The sequence below is a fragment of the Bison bison genome, unplaced genomic scaffold, assembly GCF_000754665.1.
Source record: "Bison bison bison isolate TAMUID 2011002044 unplaced genomic scaffold, Bison_UMD1.0 scf7180017864491, whole genome shotgun sequence".
Taxonomy (NCBI): domain Eukaryota; kingdom Metazoa; phylum Chordata; class Mammalia; order Artiodactyla; family Bovidae; genus Bison; species Bison bison.
The window spans coordinates 19,746,823-19,769,402 of NW_011495050.1; the positions used below are offsets into that span (position 1 = coordinate 19,746,823).

Here is a 22,580-nt window from a genome sequence, read left to right on the forward strand (position 1 = left end):
CAGTAAGCACTAATCAAATACTACATTAAGGGGGATGGAATTTTGGAGGTGATTTAAATTTCTCATTTTAAATCAGTCAATCAGTGAGAGCTCCTTTTTTTCATTCTAAATACAAATCCTAGAGTGTATTAAAAATACAGTATAAAAATGTGTGAAGCAGGGTTCTAAATTAGTAATAACTCAATGCAGATTTTTAAAAAATATCTCCTTTTGCTATGAATTTAGAAAAGAATATAAACTGTTAAACCCACTGCTGGAGAGGTTATGGAAAAAAGAACATACTTATACACCGATGAGGAGACCCTTCTCTTGGTACTCCTTTGGAAAACAATTTGGCAATGTCAGGAGCCATAAAACTAACATTGCCCTTAGAAACTGTCCTAAAGAAGTTATCTATGATATGAGAAAGAGAAACATTATGTCACAAAACAATATGAGATGGATGGGATTATGAATTCATCAAAATAAACATCTGAGTCTACTTTGATGTTTTGTTAAGTATCCTATATATTGAGTGAAGTATATTCTTTCTTTGATTGGACATATTAGGTATTCGTCTTCTAAATATTAATGGTTATATGTAGGAGTTTAAGGCAAGAAACAAGAAATCAGACATTTGAGACCCACTATAAGTCAAGCATAGTAGTGAGTGTGGCACAAAGTTAATCACTGGCATTGTGTTGATTCAATATATTTTTATATTTTTATCATGAAATGTTAATATTGAAAACATGTTATAACTTTTTATTTATGAATGCCTACATCTTACAAGATGTCTCAACATTAACAGAGTGATTACTGGTTTTAAAGCTTTTAGATACTCTGCTAGGTACACTAGTAAAAGAACTCCAGAACAAGTACACACCAGGACGTAGAGAAGAAGCGATTGCTGTGACAATGAGGTTTTTGCGATCAGTTGCAAGAGTTTTTGTCATTCTCAGTGTGGAAATGGCTTCATCTAAAAAGAAAAAGTAAGGCATTCTTTTTGATTTTGGCTTTTATATTTTTTATGCGCATTTTTTTGTGATGATAAAATTATGTATATGAAAAGATTCAGAAGATTTCTATATTTCCCTTTTTGCTCTAGCAACTTTATTCCACAGCCAATAGGAAAATGTAAGCGTGTATTCCAAGCACTGCTGCCTTACGCAGTAGAAGAACTGTGCAATGTAGCAGAGTCATTGATTGTTCCTGTCAGAATGGGTATTGCTCGTCCAACTGCCCCTTTTACTCTGGCAAGCACCAGCATAGATGCCATGCAAGGCAGCGAGGAATTATTTTCAGTGGAACCACTGCCACCACGGCCTTCGTCTGATCAGTCTAGCAGGTAAATTTCTATCTGGTAACACATTCTGATTATTTCTCTGCAAACGTTACAGATGTTACTAAAACCTAAAACTAAACTAAATCTGAGGCATAGGCACTCTGGTTATGTACAGGATCATTTGTTTAACAAATGGTAAAGATTTTATCTTGTTTGGAACATGTGAAAAGCACTTTAAAAACTACATGTCTGTACGTCTAAAGTAATAGACATATAACAGGGGGGTGCAATTTGGTTTGTTTGTTTGTTCAGAATGGCACTTTTTATTATACCAAAAAAGTAATCAGGTAAGAAAGTTTACTTTAGGCTTCTGTGCTTCATTACTTTTGTTTTTTTTTTTTTTCCTTACCTTTAAATATAGCCTGCTAGAAGGCCAAGCTGAAGAATGAAAAGACTTCTTAACTTTCTCTGTGTCCAAAGCTTTGGGCAAGGGGGGCAGGTTATTATATAATCTAAATAACAGAATGATGGAATTTTAAAATATTCTGTGCACTCATATAGTAGTGGTCCCCAGCCTTTGTGGCACCAGGGACCGATTTTGTGGTAGACAGTTTTTCCATGGACTGGAGTGAGGCTAATTTAAGTACTTTATTTCTGTTATTATTACATCAGCTCCACCTCAGACTATCCCACATTCAATTCTGAAGTTCGGGGATCCTTGTTATATAGGATAAGACTAAAACAATTCAATTCTAGTTACAACATTAATCTTAAATCTCATTTTTCCATTTGTTTAATAGTTTACCTAACTAGGCTGTAAGTTGGCTGAGTCAGAGTGTTTAGCAACTAAAATGTTCTGGTGTCTTTTATCACAGTGCTTCTCAAATTTTAACATGCATGCAGAACTCTTGGGTATCTTATTAAAATGCAGAGGCTGATTCTGGAGGTCTGGGTGGGGCCTGAGAGTCTGTATTTCTTGTGAACTCGCAGATAGGACCATGCCAATACAGCTGCTCTCAAGGCCACACTTTTGAGTTGCAAAGTTTCTAAGATGTACAAGAGACATCTTAGACATCTTTTATAATGGAGACATCTGTCCATTCTTGGCTGTTTCCGAGTCACATTTTTAAGAAAGTGAAATTACTGGTTTGGCCAGAAAATTTGAACTTTTTGGCCAACCCAGTATTTTGCCACCCCATCTTTTGTTATGATTTATTTTATAATTGTACTTCTGAACTTATTTTTTTCCCCACACTCATCAGCAAGTCAATGGTTAATAAGCTGATGCAAAGTAGGTCATGTTAGTCAAGTCTCTTAAAGAGTGGGTTACTTGTAAATAAGGAACTCTCTTCAGTGGGTGAATGCTGCTACCAGAGCCTTTGGAAGTTGAAAGGTTTAGTGATGGAAAAGGAAACATTGTAGAAATATTTCAGTGGGGAGAACTCGAAAAAGTATGTGCATTAACACAATTTGAAATGCCTTACTAAAAAGTAAAAACCATTCTCAGATTTATAAGTTAAATCTTCAGTTCAGTTCAGTCACTCAGTCGTGTCCGACTCTTTGCGACCCCATGAATCGCAGCACGCCAGGCCTCCCTGTCCATCACGAACTCCTGGAGTTCACCCAGACTCAGGTCCATCGAGTCAGTGATGCCATCCAGCCATCTCATCCTCTGCCGTCCCCTTCTCTTCCTGCCCTCAATTCCTCCCAGCATCAGAGTCTTTTCCAATGAGTCAACTCTTCGCATGAGGTGGCCAAACTACTGGAGTTTCAGCTTCAGCATCATTGCCTCCAAAGAAATCCCAGGGCTGATCTCCTTCAGAATGGACTGGTTGGATCTCCTTGCAGTCCAAGGGACTCTCAAGAGTCTTCTCCAACACCACAGTTCAAAAGCATCAGTTCTTCGGTGCTCAGCTTTCTTCACAGTCCAACTCTCACATCCATACATGACCACTGGAAAAACCATAGCCTTGACTAGATGGACCTTTGTTGGCAAAGTAATGTCTCTGCTTTTGAATATGCTATCTAGGTTGGTCATAACTTTTCTTCCAAGGAGTAAGCGTCTTTTAATTTCATGGCTGCAGTCACCAGGTCAGATGATTTCTTTGGGGCTACACATTTTCTGATATACCATAGATTAATTATTGTCAGTTTCCAAGAAACATTTGGTCAGATTGGAAAGAGCAGGTTGTGAACCACGTTGAATAACACCTCGAGGTCTGCACTGTCTGTCAGGGTGGTGGCCGCAGCGTGCTCATAAGCTGCTTCCTTACAGCTCCAGTCAGTCTCAGTCGTCCTACATCATCCGGAACCCACAGCAGAGGCGCATCAGCCAGTCACAGCCTGTTCGTGGCCGAGATGAAGAACAGGATGATATTGTTTCAGCAGATGTGGAAGAGGTGGTTTTAATTGTTTTAACTGTGGTACATGAGAGGCTTTTATTTGGGAGGGAAGGGGAAAGTAGTCACTAGAAGTTTTATTAATGGTAGCTTACCACTGTTACATGTATATGCTTCTACCTTTTAGACTTCTGTTATATGTTCTCATTTGTAGTTATACATATTAAAATATGTTAATAATCCTTGTTTCATTGGCTAATAAGAAATTAGAAATAAACGTAACTCTACTTAAGGGTTCACAGAAAAGATATTCTCAATGTTAAAAAAGTTTTAGTAGTTTTGTGCAGTGTATTCGGAGGTAGAGAGGCTGCTGTGTATTTATTATATAAATTTTATAATTGCCGAAGTTTAAAAACATGTACTCCCCACAGTTTTTATATTTCTAATTTTAGGGTTCTGGGTATGGATAGTAATCATAAACTTCGGGATATGTTGGCATAATTTTTGATACCAAATTTTTGCTAGCAAATGAAAAATTTCAAAACTGCTTAGTGTTACAGTTCCCTATAGTTAGTGATCTTTGTATTTTAGTTACTAAATGCTGTGGGGGAATACAGTAGAGATGTGGGTTTATTATGTACTTTGATTGTCTACAAATAAGATCTGGATTTAGGTTGAGGTGGTGGAGGGTGTGGCTGGAGAAGAGGATCACCATGACGAACAGGAAGAACACGGGGAAGAAAATGCTGAGGCAGAGGGACAGCACGACGAGCATGATGAAGACGGTATGCAGGTTATTGGCGAAATTACTCAGTATGAGAAAACCGGGTGCCTTTAAAGAGATATTAATACAGAGGAAATAGTACTTGATGTATAGTGAAATGTTCAGCATACTTCTGCCAGGGGATTCTGTAGTATCTGTCAGAATTTTACATACATAAATATAAATACTGGATTAGCCAAAAAGTTCACTTGGGCTTTTCCACATCTTATGAAAACCCAAGCAAGCTTTTTGGCCAACCCAATGTATAGACTTTTATATGTTTACATGTATAAAATAATTTATCACCTCTCTATTTACCATTTGGTTTACACTTTCTATTTTCTTAAAAGTCTTTTGAAAATCAAAATAATCATAACCAACATAACATTGGAAAATTGGAAAAAGGGAAGACAAGCCATAATCCCACCCAGACGCTAACAGCTGTGTTTTTACTTTCAGTCCTCCCCTGTACTGCCCCATTGCCATGCGTGTCATTCATATTGTGTGTACATTGTTTACTTTGATTTTTCATGTAGGCCTTTTTGCTACATAGTCATCATTCTTCTTAATAGCCATAGGATAGACTTCTGGGGATCACCTTTATTGAGGTTTAATTGACATGCACTAAACTACACATGTTGAAAATTCATAACTTAGTATGTTATGACGTGTGTGTATATATACAGTGAAATACAAAGGATACACATGTTTATTAGCCTTCTTCCCTTCTTGGAATCCCAGTATGTAAAATGGATGAAAATTGAGCAGTGGCCCTAACCCCGAGCTCTGTCCACTTGTTGAAGTCCTCCTGCCTAATATTTTTCACCTAAGGCTATGCAGGCCAAATTTTGTGTCTGTGTTTACTGAGTACCATGATTTACCTGGTCATTCTTCTGCTAAGTGGGCAGTTATGCATACTCTAGTATTACCAATTCTCTCTGCCCCGCTCCCCTCCCTTCCTACCCTTACAGTATTCTGTCTTATCATCCTGTCTTGATCGATAGTGGGTTTGTACCTTATTTTCTTGTTATTTAAATATATTTGCTAGGGAGCGACATGGAGCTGGACTTGTTAGCAGCAGCTGAAACAGAAAGTGACAGTGAAAGTAACCATAGCAACCAAGATAATGCTAGTGGGCGTAGAAGTGTTGTCACTGCAGCAACTGCTGGCTCAGAAGCAGGTATGTTACCTTCTAGCAGTTTTCTTGCTTATACTAAGGTTATGTGTGAAGAACTGGTTAAACTGTGCTCAGTACGATATTCCCAAGGGTGGCTAACCCTTTTTTTAAAACTTTGTTTCTCCAGAGATATTAGTGAAGAAGATTATTATTTCAGTGACTCTTTTTTTCTTTTTTCTGTTTCATTTTTATGATTTTTAAACAATGAATTAATTTTAAGGTTCATTGAAGAGTTCCAGAATATTTCAGTGATGGGTTTTGTGAAATATTGGACATAGTCTGGCATTCTGTTTAATATATTTTCCTAAATGAAGGGTACACTGTAATTTTAAATACAAACAAACTCACAGTGGTTTTGGTTTAAAAATTAAAAATTTAGGTGCAAGCAGTGTTCCTGCCTTCTTTTCTGAAGATGACTCGCAATCAAATGATTCAAGTGATTCTGATAGCAGCAGTAGTCAGAGTGACGACATAGAACAAGAGACATTTATGCTTGATGAGCCGTTGGAGAGAACCACAAATAGCTCACATGCCAATGGTGCTGCCCAAGCTCCTCGGTCCATGCAGTGGGCTGTCCGCAACACCCAGCACCAGCGGGCAGCTAGCACAGCGCCTTCTAGCACATCCACTCCAGCAGGCAAGTCTTTAAACTTGGTGTTCCTGAGAGAGCTTAAATAGGTTTAAAAATCACATGTTTTCCTCTGAAGAACAAATTAAATAATTTCATAATAATTTTTCTTTGTTTTGCTGAGTTCAAATACAGAATTATTTACTTATTGCTCATGGCAGGGTTTCTCAGTCTCTGCACCATTGCTACCTTGGGCTGAATAATTAATTTATGATCATGCCCTGTAGGGTGTTTAGAAGCATTCTTGACCTGTACTCATTAGATGCCAGGAGCACTCTCTCCCCAGTTGTGACAACCAAAAATGTCTGCAGCACTGCCCGTGTCTGCATAGGGAGGCAGTGGCAGAATTGCCCTAGGTGAGAACATTACAATATTAATAATTCTTACCTTCATCATTCCCCTCCCCAAATTAGTGTGGCTTAAAGGAAATGCTCATTTGCCATATTTACTAATATAATTGACCTTTTACTTCACGTATGTACGTGTTAGAGAAACTGTTAGCACGTGACATTAATTTATTGTGGTTGTCTTTTCTTTCCTGATAGCAAGTTCAGCGGGTTTGATTTATATCGATCCTTCCAACCTACGCCGGAGCGGTACCATCAGCACGAGTGCTGCCGCTGCAGCAGCTGCTTTGGAAGCTAGCAATGCCAGCAGCTACTTAACATCTGCAAGCAGTTTAGCCAGGGCGTATAGCATTGTCATCAGACAAATCTCGGACTTGATGGGCCTTATTCCTAAGTATAATCACCTAGTTTACTCTCAGATTCCAGCAGCTGTGAAGCTGACTTACCAAGATGCAGTAAATTTACAGGTATGAAACCACTGAAAAATTACTCATTCAGATATATTTTTTGGCCATCTGTTATGAGAATTCCAGTATGATGGGAGTGAATGTCACAAGTACTTAAATGTCTATATCATATAACTATCAAATTTAACTTTATCTGGGTAGTTTTAACTGTTTTAGTTTGGTCTTTGTAGAACTATGTAGAAGAAAAGCTTATTCCCACTTGGAACTGGATGGTCAGTATTATGGATTCTACTGAAGCTCAATTACGTTATGGTTCTGCATTAGCATCTGCTGGTGATCCAGGACATCCCAATCACCCTCTCCATGCTTCTCAGAACTCAGCTCGAAGAGAAAGGATGACCGCACGAGAAGAGGCTAGTTTACGAACCCTTGAAGGCAGACGGTATGAAATTCTTTGTCTGTTTAGACAGAAACCTTCTAGCCTAGAAATTGAGAGTTTTTTGATTGCCATTATATGAGACCCCACTCTGTTGTAAAGGAGGAAATACATGCCGTGTGTTACTTCTTTTAAATTGTTGTGTAGTTGAAACAAAACAAGTTATAATCCAAGCTGTTATTCAATTTTATGAGTTGTTTATATATTCTGGATACAAGTTCCTTATCAGATACAGGATGTGCAGAAACTGTGTCCTGTTCTGTGGGTTGTCTTTTCACTTTCTTGAGGTGTTCTCTGAAGGACATATGTTTTTTAATTTGGGTAAAGGCTAGTGCTCTTCATTTTCTTTTGCTTTTGGTGTCATTTTAGGCAGTGGTTCTCAAAGTGTGGTTCCCAGAAGAGCAGTATCAGGATCACCTAAGAGCTTGTTAAAAATACAAATTTTTGGTCCCACCCCATTCTTCTGACACTAAGGGCTGGGTCCAGCAAGCTGTTTTCACAACCCTTCCAAGTGATTTTGGTGGACACAAGTTTGAGAACCGTTGTATCTAGGGAAGGAATACCTTCTGGCAATCCAAAGGACATGGGAATTTCTTACCTTCATAAATGTACAGTACTGTAAATAATACTCAGTGATTCTATTTCTAAAGTACAGCCCAGGCGTAATTAGCTTTTATTTATGGATAGTCTCAGTTCGTGATTTTGGATGTTTATAACAGTGGTAAATTTGATATTTGTGTTCTTTTTGTAAACATCGTGTATTTTTTTTATCCCTGTAGACGTGCCACATTGCTTAGTGCCCGTCAGGGAATGATGTCTGCTCGAGGTGACTTCCTCAATTACGCTCTGTCTTTAATGAGGTCTCATAATGATGAGCATTCCGATGTTCTTCCAGTTTTGGATGTTTGCTCCCTGAAGCATGTGGCGTATGTTTTTCAAGCACTTATATATTGGATTAAAGCGATGAATCAGCAGACAACATTGGATACACCTCAACTGGAACGCAAAAGGTATTCATACCTGCTGTGAAATTGATATAAGAAATACTTGATCAGTGTGATCTTTATTAGTACACTGTCTGATTTTTGGAGTAGGGAGAAATAGTACAGGAATATTTCACGTAGGCAGGTTAGCTTGAGTCCATCCAGCCTTTCTCTATAGCCACTCCTCACTTAAATTATGAAACCTAAGAATCCATTTAGGCTTTATGTTTGAGATAGTTTGTCCCGATTTGTTTATCATGTTTCTGAGTTTGTGTTAGGACTCAACTCTTTCTTGATGCGATTAGCCTTTTGCTTCTTTTGAGCCTATTTTGTAATTGTAGTACATTGGGCTGATCAGTCTGCCATCCCTAGAATCTGAAACTTTTATCACACTAATCAAAATTGGTTAGGTACTAAACTGACCTCTTCAGTATTTTGATATCATCTTTGCTCCTGTTCATACAGCATGAAATACTTCATGTAAAATGACTCACTTGTCTTTTTAAGGACACGAGAACTCTTGGAACTTGGTATTGATAATGAAGATTCAGAACATGAAAATGATGATGACACCAATCAAAGTTAGTGTACAGAAAATCTGCTAACCTACTTCAAGAAATGGCTGCCTCAGTATTTCCCCTTCAAGCTTTTTAACTTCATTATTTTCTGTCTGGGTGGGAATTTCTCTTTTCTTCTCTGTGTCCCGTTTCTTGCGTTTTCTGTCCATTTTTCCTTATACGTTCTTGCATTAATTACTTCATAAATAAGAATTAATGAACTTTTTAATAATTAATATTTTTTCTGTTTTGATTTTGTATCTCTCCTTTGCATCTTTTATGTTTACTTTTACGTGTGTTGGTAATACATACATTTAAATAGAATTTTAGCAGAACTTTTGTTAATATTGCTGCAAAATAGAGTGTGTCAAGAAAATGGAACTCATAAATTTCATTGGAACTTAACAGTTAATGCAATTAAAAGAGAGAAAATATCCCAAATTTGAGAAATTTTGGGACCTTCTGCACTTTCATAGTTTTCTGATATTATTTCAAGTAGAATTAAAATATTTTTCTAGTGCGGCCCACTTACCTGTTATTTAATATCACCTTGTACTTTATTACTTTATTCAACCCTGGGAAAGACAGCTTTCCTTTAATTTCTGCTTTTTGAGAACCCAGCCATAGCTCACTGTTATTTTCACAGCATACTGTAAGCACTGACAAAAGTTTTATTCCTTTAATGGGAGTTGGTGTTGGTGGGCTGATTTCCTGTTGGGTTACTTGAGTTGCCCAGACATTTCTCTTTTTATCTGCTTGTAGAGGAAGCAGAACTTAGAAGTAAGCAAATGCTTAAATTTTAGCTCCTTATTTTCTCCTCCTTTTGGAGTCATCAGTGCGCCAGATCCTGAATATGCTCAGGAAATTGGCTATATTCAGGTCTGAATCTCCAGGGAGCTAAGAGGTAGATGTGGCAGGTGTCCACCCAATGCAAAATGGAACAGTATTTGTTACTGCTAATACTTTTTGCAAGTTTTTATTATATTGAAATACACTTAAATTTTATCACTGTAACCATTTAAAACCAGTATTTTGAATTACCACTTGAAAATATTAACACAATTTTAGACTGTTGTTTTTGAGTGACATTTAAAATTTTATCAAGAGATAATAGGATTTTTGGATTGAGCAGATGAAAATTCTTTTACCCTTCCCCAATAGGTAATTTTCTAAAAAAAACACATTTTATCTCTTCGTGTTTAGGTGCTACTTTGAATGATAAGGATGATGACTCTCTTCCCGCAGAAACTGGCCAAAGCCATCCGTTTTTCCGACGCTCCGACTCCATGACGTTCCTTGGGTGTATACCCCCAAATCCATTTGAAGTGCCTCTGGCTGAAGCCATCCCTTTGGCTGATCAGCCACATCTGTTGCAGGTGATTTAAAGGAACTACCTTAAGGTTTCTTTTCAGTTGAACTTATTTAAGTGTTCAGTGTAACTGTAGTATTTTTGTTAAAATTCCAGCCAAATGCTAGAAAGGAGGATCTTTTTGGCCGCCCAAGTCAGGGTCTTTATTCTTCATCTGCCAGCAGTGGGAAATGCTTAATGGAGGTTACAGTGGATAGAAACTGCCTTGAGGTAAGATAGTAAAAAATCATTGCAGTATGATGCTTGTAAGCTGAACACTTATCCAGGCATTCAGTTTTTTGGAAATGCATTAATTCAGAATATTGTATTTACCCAAATAGAAGTATCAGAAATTCTTTCCTTATGAATTCAACAGTATTATTAGTCTGCTTTGAGGCTTGCTGTATGTCAGGCTAATGCACCTATAAAATGGTAGTTTCATTTTGTGCTTCACCTATTTCAGGGTCGTTTGTTGTAATGCTACTGAATATTTAAATTTTTGCACATATGAGCATATATATTGACTTGTAACTTTTCTTTTTGAATCTAGAATGGGAATAAATAAAGTAATATTAATAATGATACCTAATATTTGTTAAAAAATTCTATCTCCTGGGCACTGCCTAGACAGATCTAGTTTTTGAGCCTGAAATTACACTGTCCTGTTTCTCCAGTGAAAAAGTAATAACATGTTTAAGAGCAGGCATATAGAAGAATGGAATTGAATGGAATTTTCTTCATTATCTAAGTGACAAGGGAGGATCTGATGTACATTAAGACACTTAAGTAACCATAAATGTTATAAAGATGCGTTTTAAAGTTCTCTAAGGCTGCTGTGGTAAATGCATGGAATTGGTGCTCAGCTGTGGGAATCAGACAAGAAATAGGTTGCATCTTCCTAACTAGAAGTACCAGAAAGGGATTATTGAACTTCCATGTGATTTCTGTTGGATATTAGTAAGTTGAAAAGGACATTATAGTCAATTTGTTCTTAATGTCTAACATTTAAATGTAAAAATTCATAGGTTCTTCCAACTAAAATGTCTTACGCTGCCAATTTGAAAAATGTAATGAACATGCAAAATCGTCAAAAAAAGGAAGGAGAAGAACAGACTGTGGTGCCAGAGGAAGCTGAGAGTTCAAAGCCAGGCCCATCTGCTCATGACCTCGCGGCACAGTTGAAAAGCAGTTTACTGGCAGAAATAGGGCTGACTGAGAGTGAAGGGCCACCTCTCACATCTTTCAGGTATTTGTTAAGTGAAGGCAGTTTTTCTGTGCTATTCCTTTATGGCTACTATAATTTTTATAAGAGTTTTTCTTTAGGAAATTTATAATCTATGTATTTCATTTGTATATAAATAATAGGATGAAATGTTATTATTTTTGTTTCCCTAGTTTATAATCAGATATTTAAAATATTAAGTTTTCTGGATTTTGGGGGAGGGGGTTGTGACTGTTTTGTCACTGATTGGCGTTCTGATTTTCTCTGTTTATTGAAGAAATTCTGACTCTGTTTTTAATGTTCAGTGCTGAGTTAAAGTATATATCCACATCAAATTGCCAGTTACACGCTTGTTAGCAGGAGCTCAGATGTGGTGGTTGAGGGGAGAGGATGGCGTGTGAAAAAAGGAGTTTCTAGATTTATGACCTTCACATTTGCTTGGTTTCACTCCTTTACCAAGTTCACACTTAGTAATTCTCTTGTAAGAGGATAGGTTCTTTGCTTTCCCAGTAAAAATTTGCCCTAGTATATAGTGTGACTCAGTATGGCTCATCACCTAATGATCTGTTTAGTAACTGTTTTGTGCTCTTTGGTTTTTTGGTTATGTAATGTCAGGTTTTTTGTTTTTTTTTTTTTGCTTAGGAGGAGTTGAGCTAGTTTAGGAAACTATGTACATCATATATACACAGTCTAGCAATCTACAACCATAAAAAACAAGAATTATGGACTGAGATGGCCCCAGCTTCCTAGAGACAGTATGATTTGAACTGAGATGGTTAGAAAGTGTAGAAGCAGATAGACTGAAGGAGAGAACTTAGAGGTAGAGAGAGAAGCTATTATTCATTCTGGCTAGTGGTGAAAAAGGGACTGAAGTAGAATATTGTCTTTGGGGATGAAAAAGAAACCATGGGGTAAGAAAAGAAACTCATGAGGGGCTTGATCACTTTGGAAGAACCAAGGGAAGAATAAAATTTGTTGAAGTCTGTGCAACAGAAAAATAGACAGTACTTTTGAAGGAAATTAGGAGGCAGTGTCATTGCAGTGAAGAGGTCATGCTCAGTTTTACTAATTTTGAGTATGAGTTAAGTGTAATCGAAGTGGATATATTTCACGCAATGAAATTCTGGTCCATTGTGAAAGTTTGAACTAAAGGGGTCTGGGAATCACCCAGTGGAGATGGACACGGGACTTTAAGGAGAGGAGGTAAATTAAAGATGAAGATAAGGAGGCAGCCTGGGGATGTATCCTTACATAAAGGACAGAAGGAATAATAGAGTAAAAATGAGAAGTTCTGCAAGGAACAAGTAGTTACAGGAAAATTCGCCATTAGATAGTATGCGGTTATAAATTAAGATCTCAGAATATTAAAAGACCAAGTAAGTTACTGTTATTGACCAAAAACAAGGAAATTTTTAAGAATTGGCTAAACTGTTCTTCCTCTCCCCTTAAATTTCTCACAGGCCACAGTGTAGCTTCATGGGAATGGTAATTTCCCATGATATGCTGCTAGGACGTTGGCGCCTTTCTTTAGAACTATTTGGCCGGGTGTTCATGGAAGATGTTGGAGCAGAACCTGGATCAGTATGTATTTTGAACACTTTACATTCTATTCTGCCTGATAAGTACATATTCAGAGAATAGTTCTGTCATATATTTATGGGTTTTTTTCATTTTGTGTTTTTTTTTTCCTTTTCTTTTTAAAGATCCTAACTGAATTGGGTGGTTTTGAGGTAAAAGAATCAAAATTCCGTAGAGAAATGGAAAAACTGAGAAATCAGCAGTCAAGAGATTTATCACTAGAGGTAAAGGTATTTAGAGTTTCTTATAATATACATATAGTATACTATTCAATACTATACATGTAGTATTTATATAAAGTTTGAGAACAAAAATAGTAGATGCATACTATGTAATTAAAAATTTAAAGAAAATGGTAGTCACCGAATTTAGAGTAGTGGGTATCTCTGGCAGTTGGTTTCCCATTATCAGTGTAATGAGGAACAGTGGGTTTGTTTAAGTATCGTGAATACACAGATTTAAACTGTTAATGTGCTTCATTTCATTGATGCTCAAACAGTGTTTTCTTTAGCTGAGAAAGTGAGACTCTCACTGTAGTGAGAGTCCATCCAGTCTTTGATATCTTCCCTACTATTATGTGTCTCATTTTCTGGTTTTTTCTGTCACAGTCTTTAAATCAGCCATTCCTTTTAACAGGAAATTGTATTTTGAGATTATAATCTGGGCTTTAAATTGTTCACTGCCTATAGGGTTGGTCATTGTTTCCAGGCCTTTTAGTGGATAGAACTAGGAAATGCTTCTTTAAAAAAATAAGAAAATTATACCATGTGTTCACACTGATACTCCCATTTCATATTTAAGATTTAGAAATACAAGTTTTGTTTTCACCCTTTAGTCTTCCTTTCTTCTGAACTGATAATATCCAGCTTTCCAGCAACACCGCTAAAATCACTCATTTGCTTTTATACCACAGCATGCATATAGCAGTCTTAGAATCGTAATGTCAACACTACTACTAACAAAACGAGTATTGAAAATAGAGTTAAGATTTACTTGCAGTTTTTGTTCTTAGAGCATTTCCAGTTGGAGATTGTAGTCAAATTACATTGTTTTAAAGTCACTTGAGATGATTTCTGTTGTGTGGTTTTCGTACCTACCATCTTATTTCCACACAGTTACGGTCTTGGTTCATTTTGCCTTCATTTTTTAGGGCTTGCTGTCCTTTTTTTTTTTTTAATTTTGTTTTGTTTCATAATGCAAAATATCTACAGTTGCAAAGTGAACTCTGTAGAAGAAGTTTATATTCAGAGAAATCTAGTTTACATTTCTATCTCTTTACTTTGGGTTCCCCCTGCCCCCTTTTGGGATTTTTTGTTTGTTTTTTGATCCCCCACCCCCAGCTTATTTCCCTCCCACCTTTAAAAAACATAATCATGTATATGTGTTCATCTCTGTCCCTCACTCCCCACTGCGAGCATTACACCCCAAGTGAAATGTTACACATTTTACTCCATCTTGATTTTTCCAATTAACAGTATATCCTAGAGAGAAAATCGTGGCTATAGAGAGAGAAATGTTCTGTTCTGCTTTCTGTTTTCTAACTACCTAGTAGTCTTAGTACCACATTTTATGGCTTTATCAGTTTTTTTTTCAACCGGTGTCCTGTTGATAGACATTTGGGCTTGTTTCCGGTCTCAGTCTTTTGCTGTTACAAATAGTGGTGTGCTTTTGCTGTTACAGATAGTGGTGTGATGAATTACTTTATGTGTGTTTCTCTATTTGGCTCGCGTGTCTTTGAGATAGAATCCTAGATATGGGTTAGAGGGCATGTGTATATATAATTTTGTTAAATATTGGCAAATACTCCTACATAATGTCTGTGTATTTGTGCACTTTCTGCATCAATACAAGAGTGCCTGATTCTCCAAAGTCTTGCCAGCAGTTTGTTGTCAGATTTTTAGATTTTTGCCAATCTGATTGGCAGTATAATTTTAATTTGTATTTCTCTTATTTTGATCAAAGTTAAACATTGTTACATAGATTTCATGTACCGTGGCTGCTGCTTTTTCTGGTAACTATTATGTATGTTGACATATTTTGCCCATTTTTCCTATTGTTTTTTCCTCAGTTTTTTTTTTTTTTAGAAGCGCTAAGTGATACATATACACTATTCATGAATCTTTGTTGATAATAGAAGGTGCAAATATTTTTACCAGTTTGTCATTTTTCTTTTACTTTGCTATGGTATTCTATAGCAAAGGAATATCCTATCTTTTCTTTAAGGATTTGCTATGAAAAAAATTTCACACTTTGATCTATTTGCAATTTATCTTGCTATATCCCCAAACTGGATGAATTGCTGTGTTCTGGTAGATCTTTTAAGAAAATGTTCTAATTGAGTTAAATTCCATTATCTTGATTTAATGTAAGATATTCTTGTGTGATTTAGAGTCCTATTTGGAATATATAAGCTCTTGAGAACCCAGATACTTCATAGCTATTTCAACTGTCAAGGAAAAGCAAAAATTAGTTTCAGATTTTACACAGAAAAATGTCAAGGTGGTTTCCAGCACTGAATTTACTGCTTTTTGTTGAATTTCAATAGGTTGATCGGGATAGAGATCTTCTTATTCAGCAGACCATGAGGCAACTTAACAATCACTTTGGTCGAAGATGTGCTACCACACCTATGGCTGTACACAGAGTAAAAGTCACATTTAAGGATGAACCAGGAGAGGGCAGTGGCGTAGCACGAAGCTTTTATACAGCCATTGCACAAGCTTTTTTGTCAAATGAAAAACTGCCAAATTTAGACTGTATTCAAAATGCCAACAAAGGCACTCATACAAGTAAGTACTCTAGAGGTAACAAGCTCATAAAAATTCTTTCCTTGTTTGATTGAAACGATGATCATGGTTACATGTGTGTTTAGTTGGAGAAGTTTATATTTATTCTTTTATACTATTTTATTCTAGATCAATTACTTAACCTTGTTAAAACTACTCTAATTGACAGCTTACCAGTTGGCTCTTTTACTGCCACATTCATTTTCATAAATGGTTATGATTGTACGATTGAGTTTTTCATCTCCATTTTAATGTTTGGGAAATGGGAGGTTTAAGGCAATATAAAAATTCAAAGAGCAAACTGCAGGATTTCCCAATTAGTACAGATATTGAGAAGAAAATGCTGTTACCTAGAACAGTGCTTTTTAAAGTATGATTTGCACAGTTTCTACCAGTCTCCAGTGAGGTGGATTTTGCAACCAAAGGTAAATTGGCTATGTCACTAACTTCACTGTTTAATTGAACAAGACTTTGTTTTTTGGTAATAAGGTTTTCTATGTTAACATCCTGGTGCAAGTTCTACCTCCTGAATGATCACCACTTTGGGGTTAGGATTCTCACCTGATTTTCAAGATTATGATAGTGTATTTTAAAATGTGAAAACTACAAAAGGTTGAAACTCGGGGTTCATGTAAGGAAATTGTCAATCTCGTAGGTGAATGGATCCACTAATTGAGGGAGAAGGAGTTAACTAACAGAATCCTGTGTTTTATTAATACCTAGGCTATAGCTGTATCTTACTGTGATTCTGTAAACTGCACCATAGAAGCTGAATGAGCTCTGGAAAGAATTAAGGATGAAAAGATGGGGGGGCGTACCCCAGCCTTTCATTATTAGTTTAACCATTTGACTTTTTATAGTCTTACAGTTTTTTAAAAAATTGTAAAATGTGAATGAGGAAACCTAGGAAGTCATGACATTTCAGAAATCATTTTTCTGCACAGTCATTAGGAAACCATACCCTGGTTTGCGCTTAAGGTTTTAAAAAGAGTAATAGCCGAGTGTCTTTAAATGCTTTTAATGCCCAAAACTAAGAATAGAGAAGATACTCAAATATGTAAGAAATATCAGCATTGTTTATGTTGAAACTAACATAGTCCTGGTTGCTACATTTTATTTCACAGCTCTGACATGACAAGGAGATAAATTCATTCTACAGAATCACTCCCAACACTCAAAACCATAGGGAGAATAGCAGAAAGGCACTAACACAGATGCTAAGGAGAATGATCTTCAGTTGTCGTGTTTTACTGTGTTGTCTCATTTCCTCGCATTGACTTTTAACATTTAAAGTAGTTGCATTTACATTCATCTAAACAAAGTGTATTTCACTTTTTTCCAGGTTTAATGCAGAGATTAAGAAACAGAGGAGAGAGGGATCGGGAAAGAGAGAGAGAAAGGGAAATGAGGAGGAGTAGCGGCTTGCGAGCAGGTTCTCGGAGAGATCGGGATAGGTGAGGTGATTTTGTATCTTTTATTGAGTACCATCGTTTTGGAGGAATTGGAGCTAGGCCTGAAAATAAGAGTCTCAATTGTGAACTTTTAGAAAATGAAATTTAATAATTGGATAAGTGATGCATTTTAACTAAAATAGTCTAACCAACTGTTAACATGTTCTGCTTTAAAAACCCAGGGGCAGTTGAAATTACATTGGCTTTTTATTTATCACCCAAGTTCCTAAATTTGTTTTAAAAATTTTAACTTGTGGCAATTGTATTATTTAAAAGGTTCAGTTTTTCACATGTTAGAATGAGTGGCATTTTACTTTTGTCTTAAAATTTCCAGGAAATATGGGTGGGCTCTTGACTTCTGGTATTTAAAGGTCCTGTTCTCTTAAAATCAAATTAATACATGCATTGCAGACTTACAGATTTTTAAGTGGCAAAATCTAGATAAATTTTATTTTCCAAGCATCATTCTTTTTAGGCATTCTTCCGCCCTGGTACCATAACTGGAGCTAACTATATGCTCTGGTTTCCCACTTTGTCGCAGTGATATTTTCCATCTTGCAGACAAGGGAAATGAAGTCATCATAGCTTTGTTCATCTTTCAGGGATTTTAGAAGACAGCTTTCCATCGACACTAGGCCCTTCAGACCAGCCTCTGAAGGAAATCCTAGTGATGACCCTGACCCTCTGCCGGCACATCGTCAGGCGCTCGGAGAGAGACTTTACCCCCGTGTACAAGCAATGCAACCAGTACGTATGGCGTGCTTGGCTACCTCTTAACTGGCTGTGCCATTTTAGGTTTTGAATTAAGGCTGATATCTTAAGAAGTTGTCAGCTACTGTGATTTGAGGACTGCCAAAAAAGGAAGCTTAGGAGGGAAAGAAGCAACATTTACTGGAGAGTAATTGTATATAGCTTGATGTTTATTTTACTACATATGCCAGGTTAACATTCTACCTAATAATTTCCTTTTATGCTAAGGAATTGTCTGTGCATTGTATTTATTTGTACAAATTACTGTTGCTTTTTAAAGCTAACTTTCTTATCAGCTTGTAGCTGGAACATGTTGAACAATGTCACTCCATAAATATGACAGGAAGGTTTTATTTTGAATGTTCTGTCAGGGGTTTCTTTCATATAATATGAAACATAATCTAGTTTTCATTTTTGTGTTTGTACATAACTACATGTACATATTAGAGCAAAAGAATAATAAAACAATAAATAAGTTACATTTCAGTAAATCCTTAGCCTTAAGTATGGGCATCTTTTTTCTTTCTGCTTCTCCTTCCTTCACTTCTTCCCTCTCTTTTTTCCTACACTAAATGAAAAAAAAAATGTTTCCAGGCCTCTGATGAAGAAGGGGGAAAAAAGGACCTTGAGTATTTTTATGTTTACTCATGAATATCAGAAGTCTTTTAAAAAGGCTTGTCAACAAATAAATATTAAACTAGCTTTAATAAGACTGCTAATGCATAGACTACTTATTCCTTACCAAAGTTTTCTATAATTAAGTTTCTAATCTCATAAAATAAACTCATGTGTTGTTAGTTCTAGTGACATCTTTGTAGATATCTGTCATTGTTTTCTACATGGAGAATCTGTTGCCTGTAAAAAAGGAGTCTTACTTCTTCTTTCCAATCTGGATTACTTTTATTTTCTTTACTTGCCTTCTTGTACTAAGTGGAACTTGCAGTACAATGTCAAATGGGAAGAAACATTACAGTTCTCATCATCAAGTATCATGTTAGCTGTGGCCTTTTTCATAGATGTCCTTTATCAGGTTAATTAATAATTTCCTTATCAGGAAAATTAATGTCTCCTCCCTTTCTCTTCTTCATAGATTCCACTTAGAAAATATTTTGGAAACTTTTTAGTTTGTTATCCAAGTTTCTTATATTTTCTCCTTTTTTTTCCCCCCTTGATAAAACATTGCTAATTTAGACAAGAGGTTTCAGAGAGTAGAGGCAAGTAACATTTGTTTGTCATTTACAGGCATTTGCAAGTAAAATCACTGGCATGCTGTTGGAGTTATCCCCAGCTCAGCTGCTGCTGCTTCTAGCAAGTGAAGATTCTCTGAGAGCAAGAGTAGATGAAGCCATGGAACTCATTATTGCACATGGACGGTAATACGCACATTTGGGAAGACATTTTAGTTTAAAAAACATTAGCTACTTTATTTTTAGGATACAGGTGTTCGCATATCTTATCATCTATATTAAATAGTGCAAGACTTGAATGGTTTTAATTTTAGGAGATGGCTTAAAAATCTGAGTGAGACAGCCAAGTTTCACATGTTACTAGAAGGGTTGAATTTTAGCAGTTACTTTAGGTTTGAAGATAAATTTTATGAACCTTATTTATAAATTAACTTATAAGAAGTACATCTCGTTCTCCACCTGAATACCTCTAATGGCAAAGGCCAGATACCTCAAGGAATTGGGTGTAATCCCTGAGTCTTTGTAGTAAATAAGAAATTTCTTTTAGGCATCCTGATTTATCTTGGAAATCATGCAAATCTTTGCTTTTATTGTGCAATATATTTGTTTTAATATAAAACTTAAAAATACCTAATTTAAATTACTTACCGTTCTTTTCCTCAAGTGACAGGTTAAAGTGACAAGAAGATACATTTAATCTGTGCCCTTCTATCCTGGGGCTACTCTAATATCCAGTTTGAGGCTTTGAAGTGTTATTTTAAATGAAGATGTGTTTTTTTTTCCCTCCTAGTCATGATATTGAATGAGGAACTTCAAGATTAGATATGGTCCTAGAAATGGATAAGTGGGTTGGCTAAATCCTGAAGTAAACAGCCGTTTAATTTATTCTAGCTATTTACCAGTCTCAGAGCTTTTGAATGGTCCAAGCCAAAGACTATTGCTAGAAGTTTCTTTTCTTTGCTGTTAACTATTTTTCATTTCTTGACTTTTATGTACTACATTTTCATTCCTCTTCCTCATTTCTGGATACAGCAACACTAGTATACCACAGCCTTGTCTAACTCAGTGAAACTAAGCCATGCCCGTGGGGCAACCCAAGACGGGCGGGTCATGGTGGAGAGATTTGACAGAATGTGGTCCACTGGAGAAGGGAATGGCAAACCACTTCAGTATTCTTGCCTTGAGAACCCCATGAACAGTATGAAAAGGCAAAATGATAGGATACTGAAAGAGAAACTCCCCAGGTCAGCAGGTGCCCAGTATGCTACTGGAGATCAGTGGAGAAATAACTCCAGAAAGAATAAAGGGATGGAGCCAAAGCAAAAACAATACCCAGCTGTGGATGTGACTGGTGATAGAAGCAAGGTCTGATGCTGTAAAGAGCAGTATTGCATAGGAACCTGGAATGTCAGGTCCATGAGTCAAGGCAAATTGGAAGTGGTCAAACAAGATGGCAAGAGTGAATGTCGACATTCTAGGAATCAGCGAACTGAAATGGACTGGAATGGGTGAATTTAACTCAGATGACCATTATATCTACTACTGCGGGCAGGAATCCCTCAGGAGAAATGGAGTGGCCATCATGGTCAACAAAAGAGTCCGAAATGCAGTACTTGGATGCAATCTCAAAAACGACAGAATGATCTCTGTTCGTTTCCAAGGCAAACCATTCAATATCACAGTAATCCAAGTCTATGCCCCAACCAGTAACGCTTAAGAAGCTGAAGTGGAACAGTTCTATGAAGACCTACAAGCCCTTTTAGAACTAACACCCAAAAAAGATGTCCTTTTCATTATAGGGGACTGGAATGCAAAAGTAGGAAGTCAAGAAACACCTGGAGTAACAGGCAAATTTGGCCTTGGAATACAGAATGAAGCAGGGCAAGTACTAACAGAGTTTTGCCAAGAAAATGCACTGGTAATAACAAACACCCTCTTCCAACAACACAAGAGAAGACTCTATACATGGACATAACCAGATGGCCAACACCGAAATCAGATTGATTATATTCTTTGCAGCCAGAGATGGAGAGGCTCAATACAGTCAGCAAAAACAAGACCAGGAGCTGACTGTGGCTCAGACCATGAACTCCTTATTGCCAAATTCAGACTTAAATTGAAGAAAGTAGGGAAAACCACTAGACCATTCAGGTATGACCTAAATCAAATCCCTTATGATTATACAGTGGAAGTGAGAAATAAATTTAAGGGCCTAGATCTGATAGAGTCCCTGATGAGCTATGGAATGAGGTTCGTGACATTGTACAGGAGACAGGGATCAAGACCATTCCCATGGAAAAGAAATGCAAAAAAGCAAAATGGCTGTCTGAGGAGGCCTTACAAATAGCTGTGAAAAGAAGAAAAGCAAAAAGCAAAGGAGCAAAGGAAAGATATAAACATCTGAATGCAGAGTTCCAAAGAATAGCAAGAAGAGAAAAGAAAGCCTTCTTCAGCGATCAATGCAAAGAAATAGAGGAAAACAACAGAATGGGAAAGGCTAGGGATCTCTTCAAGAAAATCAGAGATACCAAAGGAACATTTCAGGCAAAGATGAGCTCGATAAAGGACAGAAATGGTATGGACCTAACAGAAGCAGAAGATATTAAGAAGAGATGGCAAGAATACACAGAAGAACTGTACGAAAAAGATCTTCACAACCCAGATAATCATGATGGTGTGATCACTCACCTAGAGCCAGACATCCTGGAATGTGAAGTCAAGTGGGCCTTAGAAAGCATCACTACGAACAAAGCTATTGGAGGTGATGGAATTTCAGTTGAACTATTCCAAATCCTGAAAGATGATGCTGTGAAAGTGCTGCCCTCAGTATGCCAGCAAATTTGGAAAACTCAGCAGTGGCCACAGGACTGGCAAAGGTCAGTTTTCATTCCAATCCCAAAGAAAGGCAATGCCAAAGAGTGCTCAAACTACCGCACAATTGCACTCATCTCACACGCTAGTAAAGTAATGCTCAAGATTCTCCAAGCCAGGCTTCAGCAATATGTGAACCGTGAACTTCCTGATGTTCAAGCTGGTTTTAGAAAGGGCAGAGGAACCAGAGATCAAATTGCCAACATCTGCTGGATCATGGAAAAAGCAAGAGAGTTCCAGAAAAACATCTATTTCTGCTTTATTGACTATGCCAAAGCCTTTGACTGTGTAGATCACAATAAACTGTGGACAATTCTGAAAGAGATGGGAATACCAGACCACCTGATCTGCCTCTTGAGAAATTTGTATGCAGGTCAGGAAGCAACAGTTAGAACTGGACATGGAACAACAGACTGGTTCCAAATAGGAAAAGGAGTTCGTCAAGGCTGTATATTGTCACTCTGTTTATTTAACTTATATGCAGAG

General features: G+C 36.9%; 1 protein-coding gene across 1 annotated transcript in view; it reads left to right on the top strand.

Annotated features, from left to right (window-relative positions):
- Positions 1 to 22,580, top strand: part of UBR5 (ubiquitin protein ligase E3 component n-recognin 5) — a 99,893-nt gene that overhangs the window by 64,627 nt on the left and 12,686 nt on the right. The window contains exons 34-52 of the mRNA XM_010863554.1: positions 811 to 971; positions 1,088 to 1,327; positions 3,540 to 3,663; positions 4,277 to 4,388; positions 5,415 to 5,546; positions 5,923 to 6,180; positions 6,717 to 6,985; positions 7,156 to 7,367; positions 8,141 to 8,371; positions 8,852 to 8,925; positions 10,105 to 10,277; positions 10,367 to 10,480; positions 11,275 to 11,495; positions 12,932 to 13,052; positions 13,175 to 13,273; positions 15,595 to 15,838; positions 17,178 to 17,289; positions 17,889 to 18,033; positions 19,279 to 19,409. Of these exons, the coding sequence (XP_010861856.1) occupies positions 811 to 971; positions 1,088 to 1,327; positions 3,540 to 3,663; positions 4,277 to 4,388; positions 5,415 to 5,546; positions 5,923 to 6,180; positions 6,717 to 6,985; positions 7,156 to 7,367; positions 8,141 to 8,371; positions 8,852 to 8,925; positions 10,105 to 10,277; positions 10,367 to 10,480; positions 11,275 to 11,495; positions 12,932 to 13,052; positions 13,175 to 13,273; positions 15,595 to 15,838; positions 17,178 to 17,289; positions 17,889 to 18,033; positions 19,279 to 19,409 (3,173 nt within the window). The remainder of the gene's footprint in view (positions 1 to 810; positions 972 to 1,087; positions 1,328 to 3,539; positions 3,664 to 4,276; positions 4,389 to 5,414; positions 5,547 to 5,922; positions 6,181 to 6,716; positions 6,986 to 7,155; positions 7,368 to 8,140; positions 8,372 to 8,851; positions 8,926 to 10,104; positions 10,278 to 10,366; positions 10,481 to 11,274; positions 11,496 to 12,931; positions 13,053 to 13,174; positions 13,274 to 15,594; positions 15,839 to 17,177; positions 17,290 to 17,888; positions 18,034 to 19,278; positions 19,410 to 22,580) is intronic.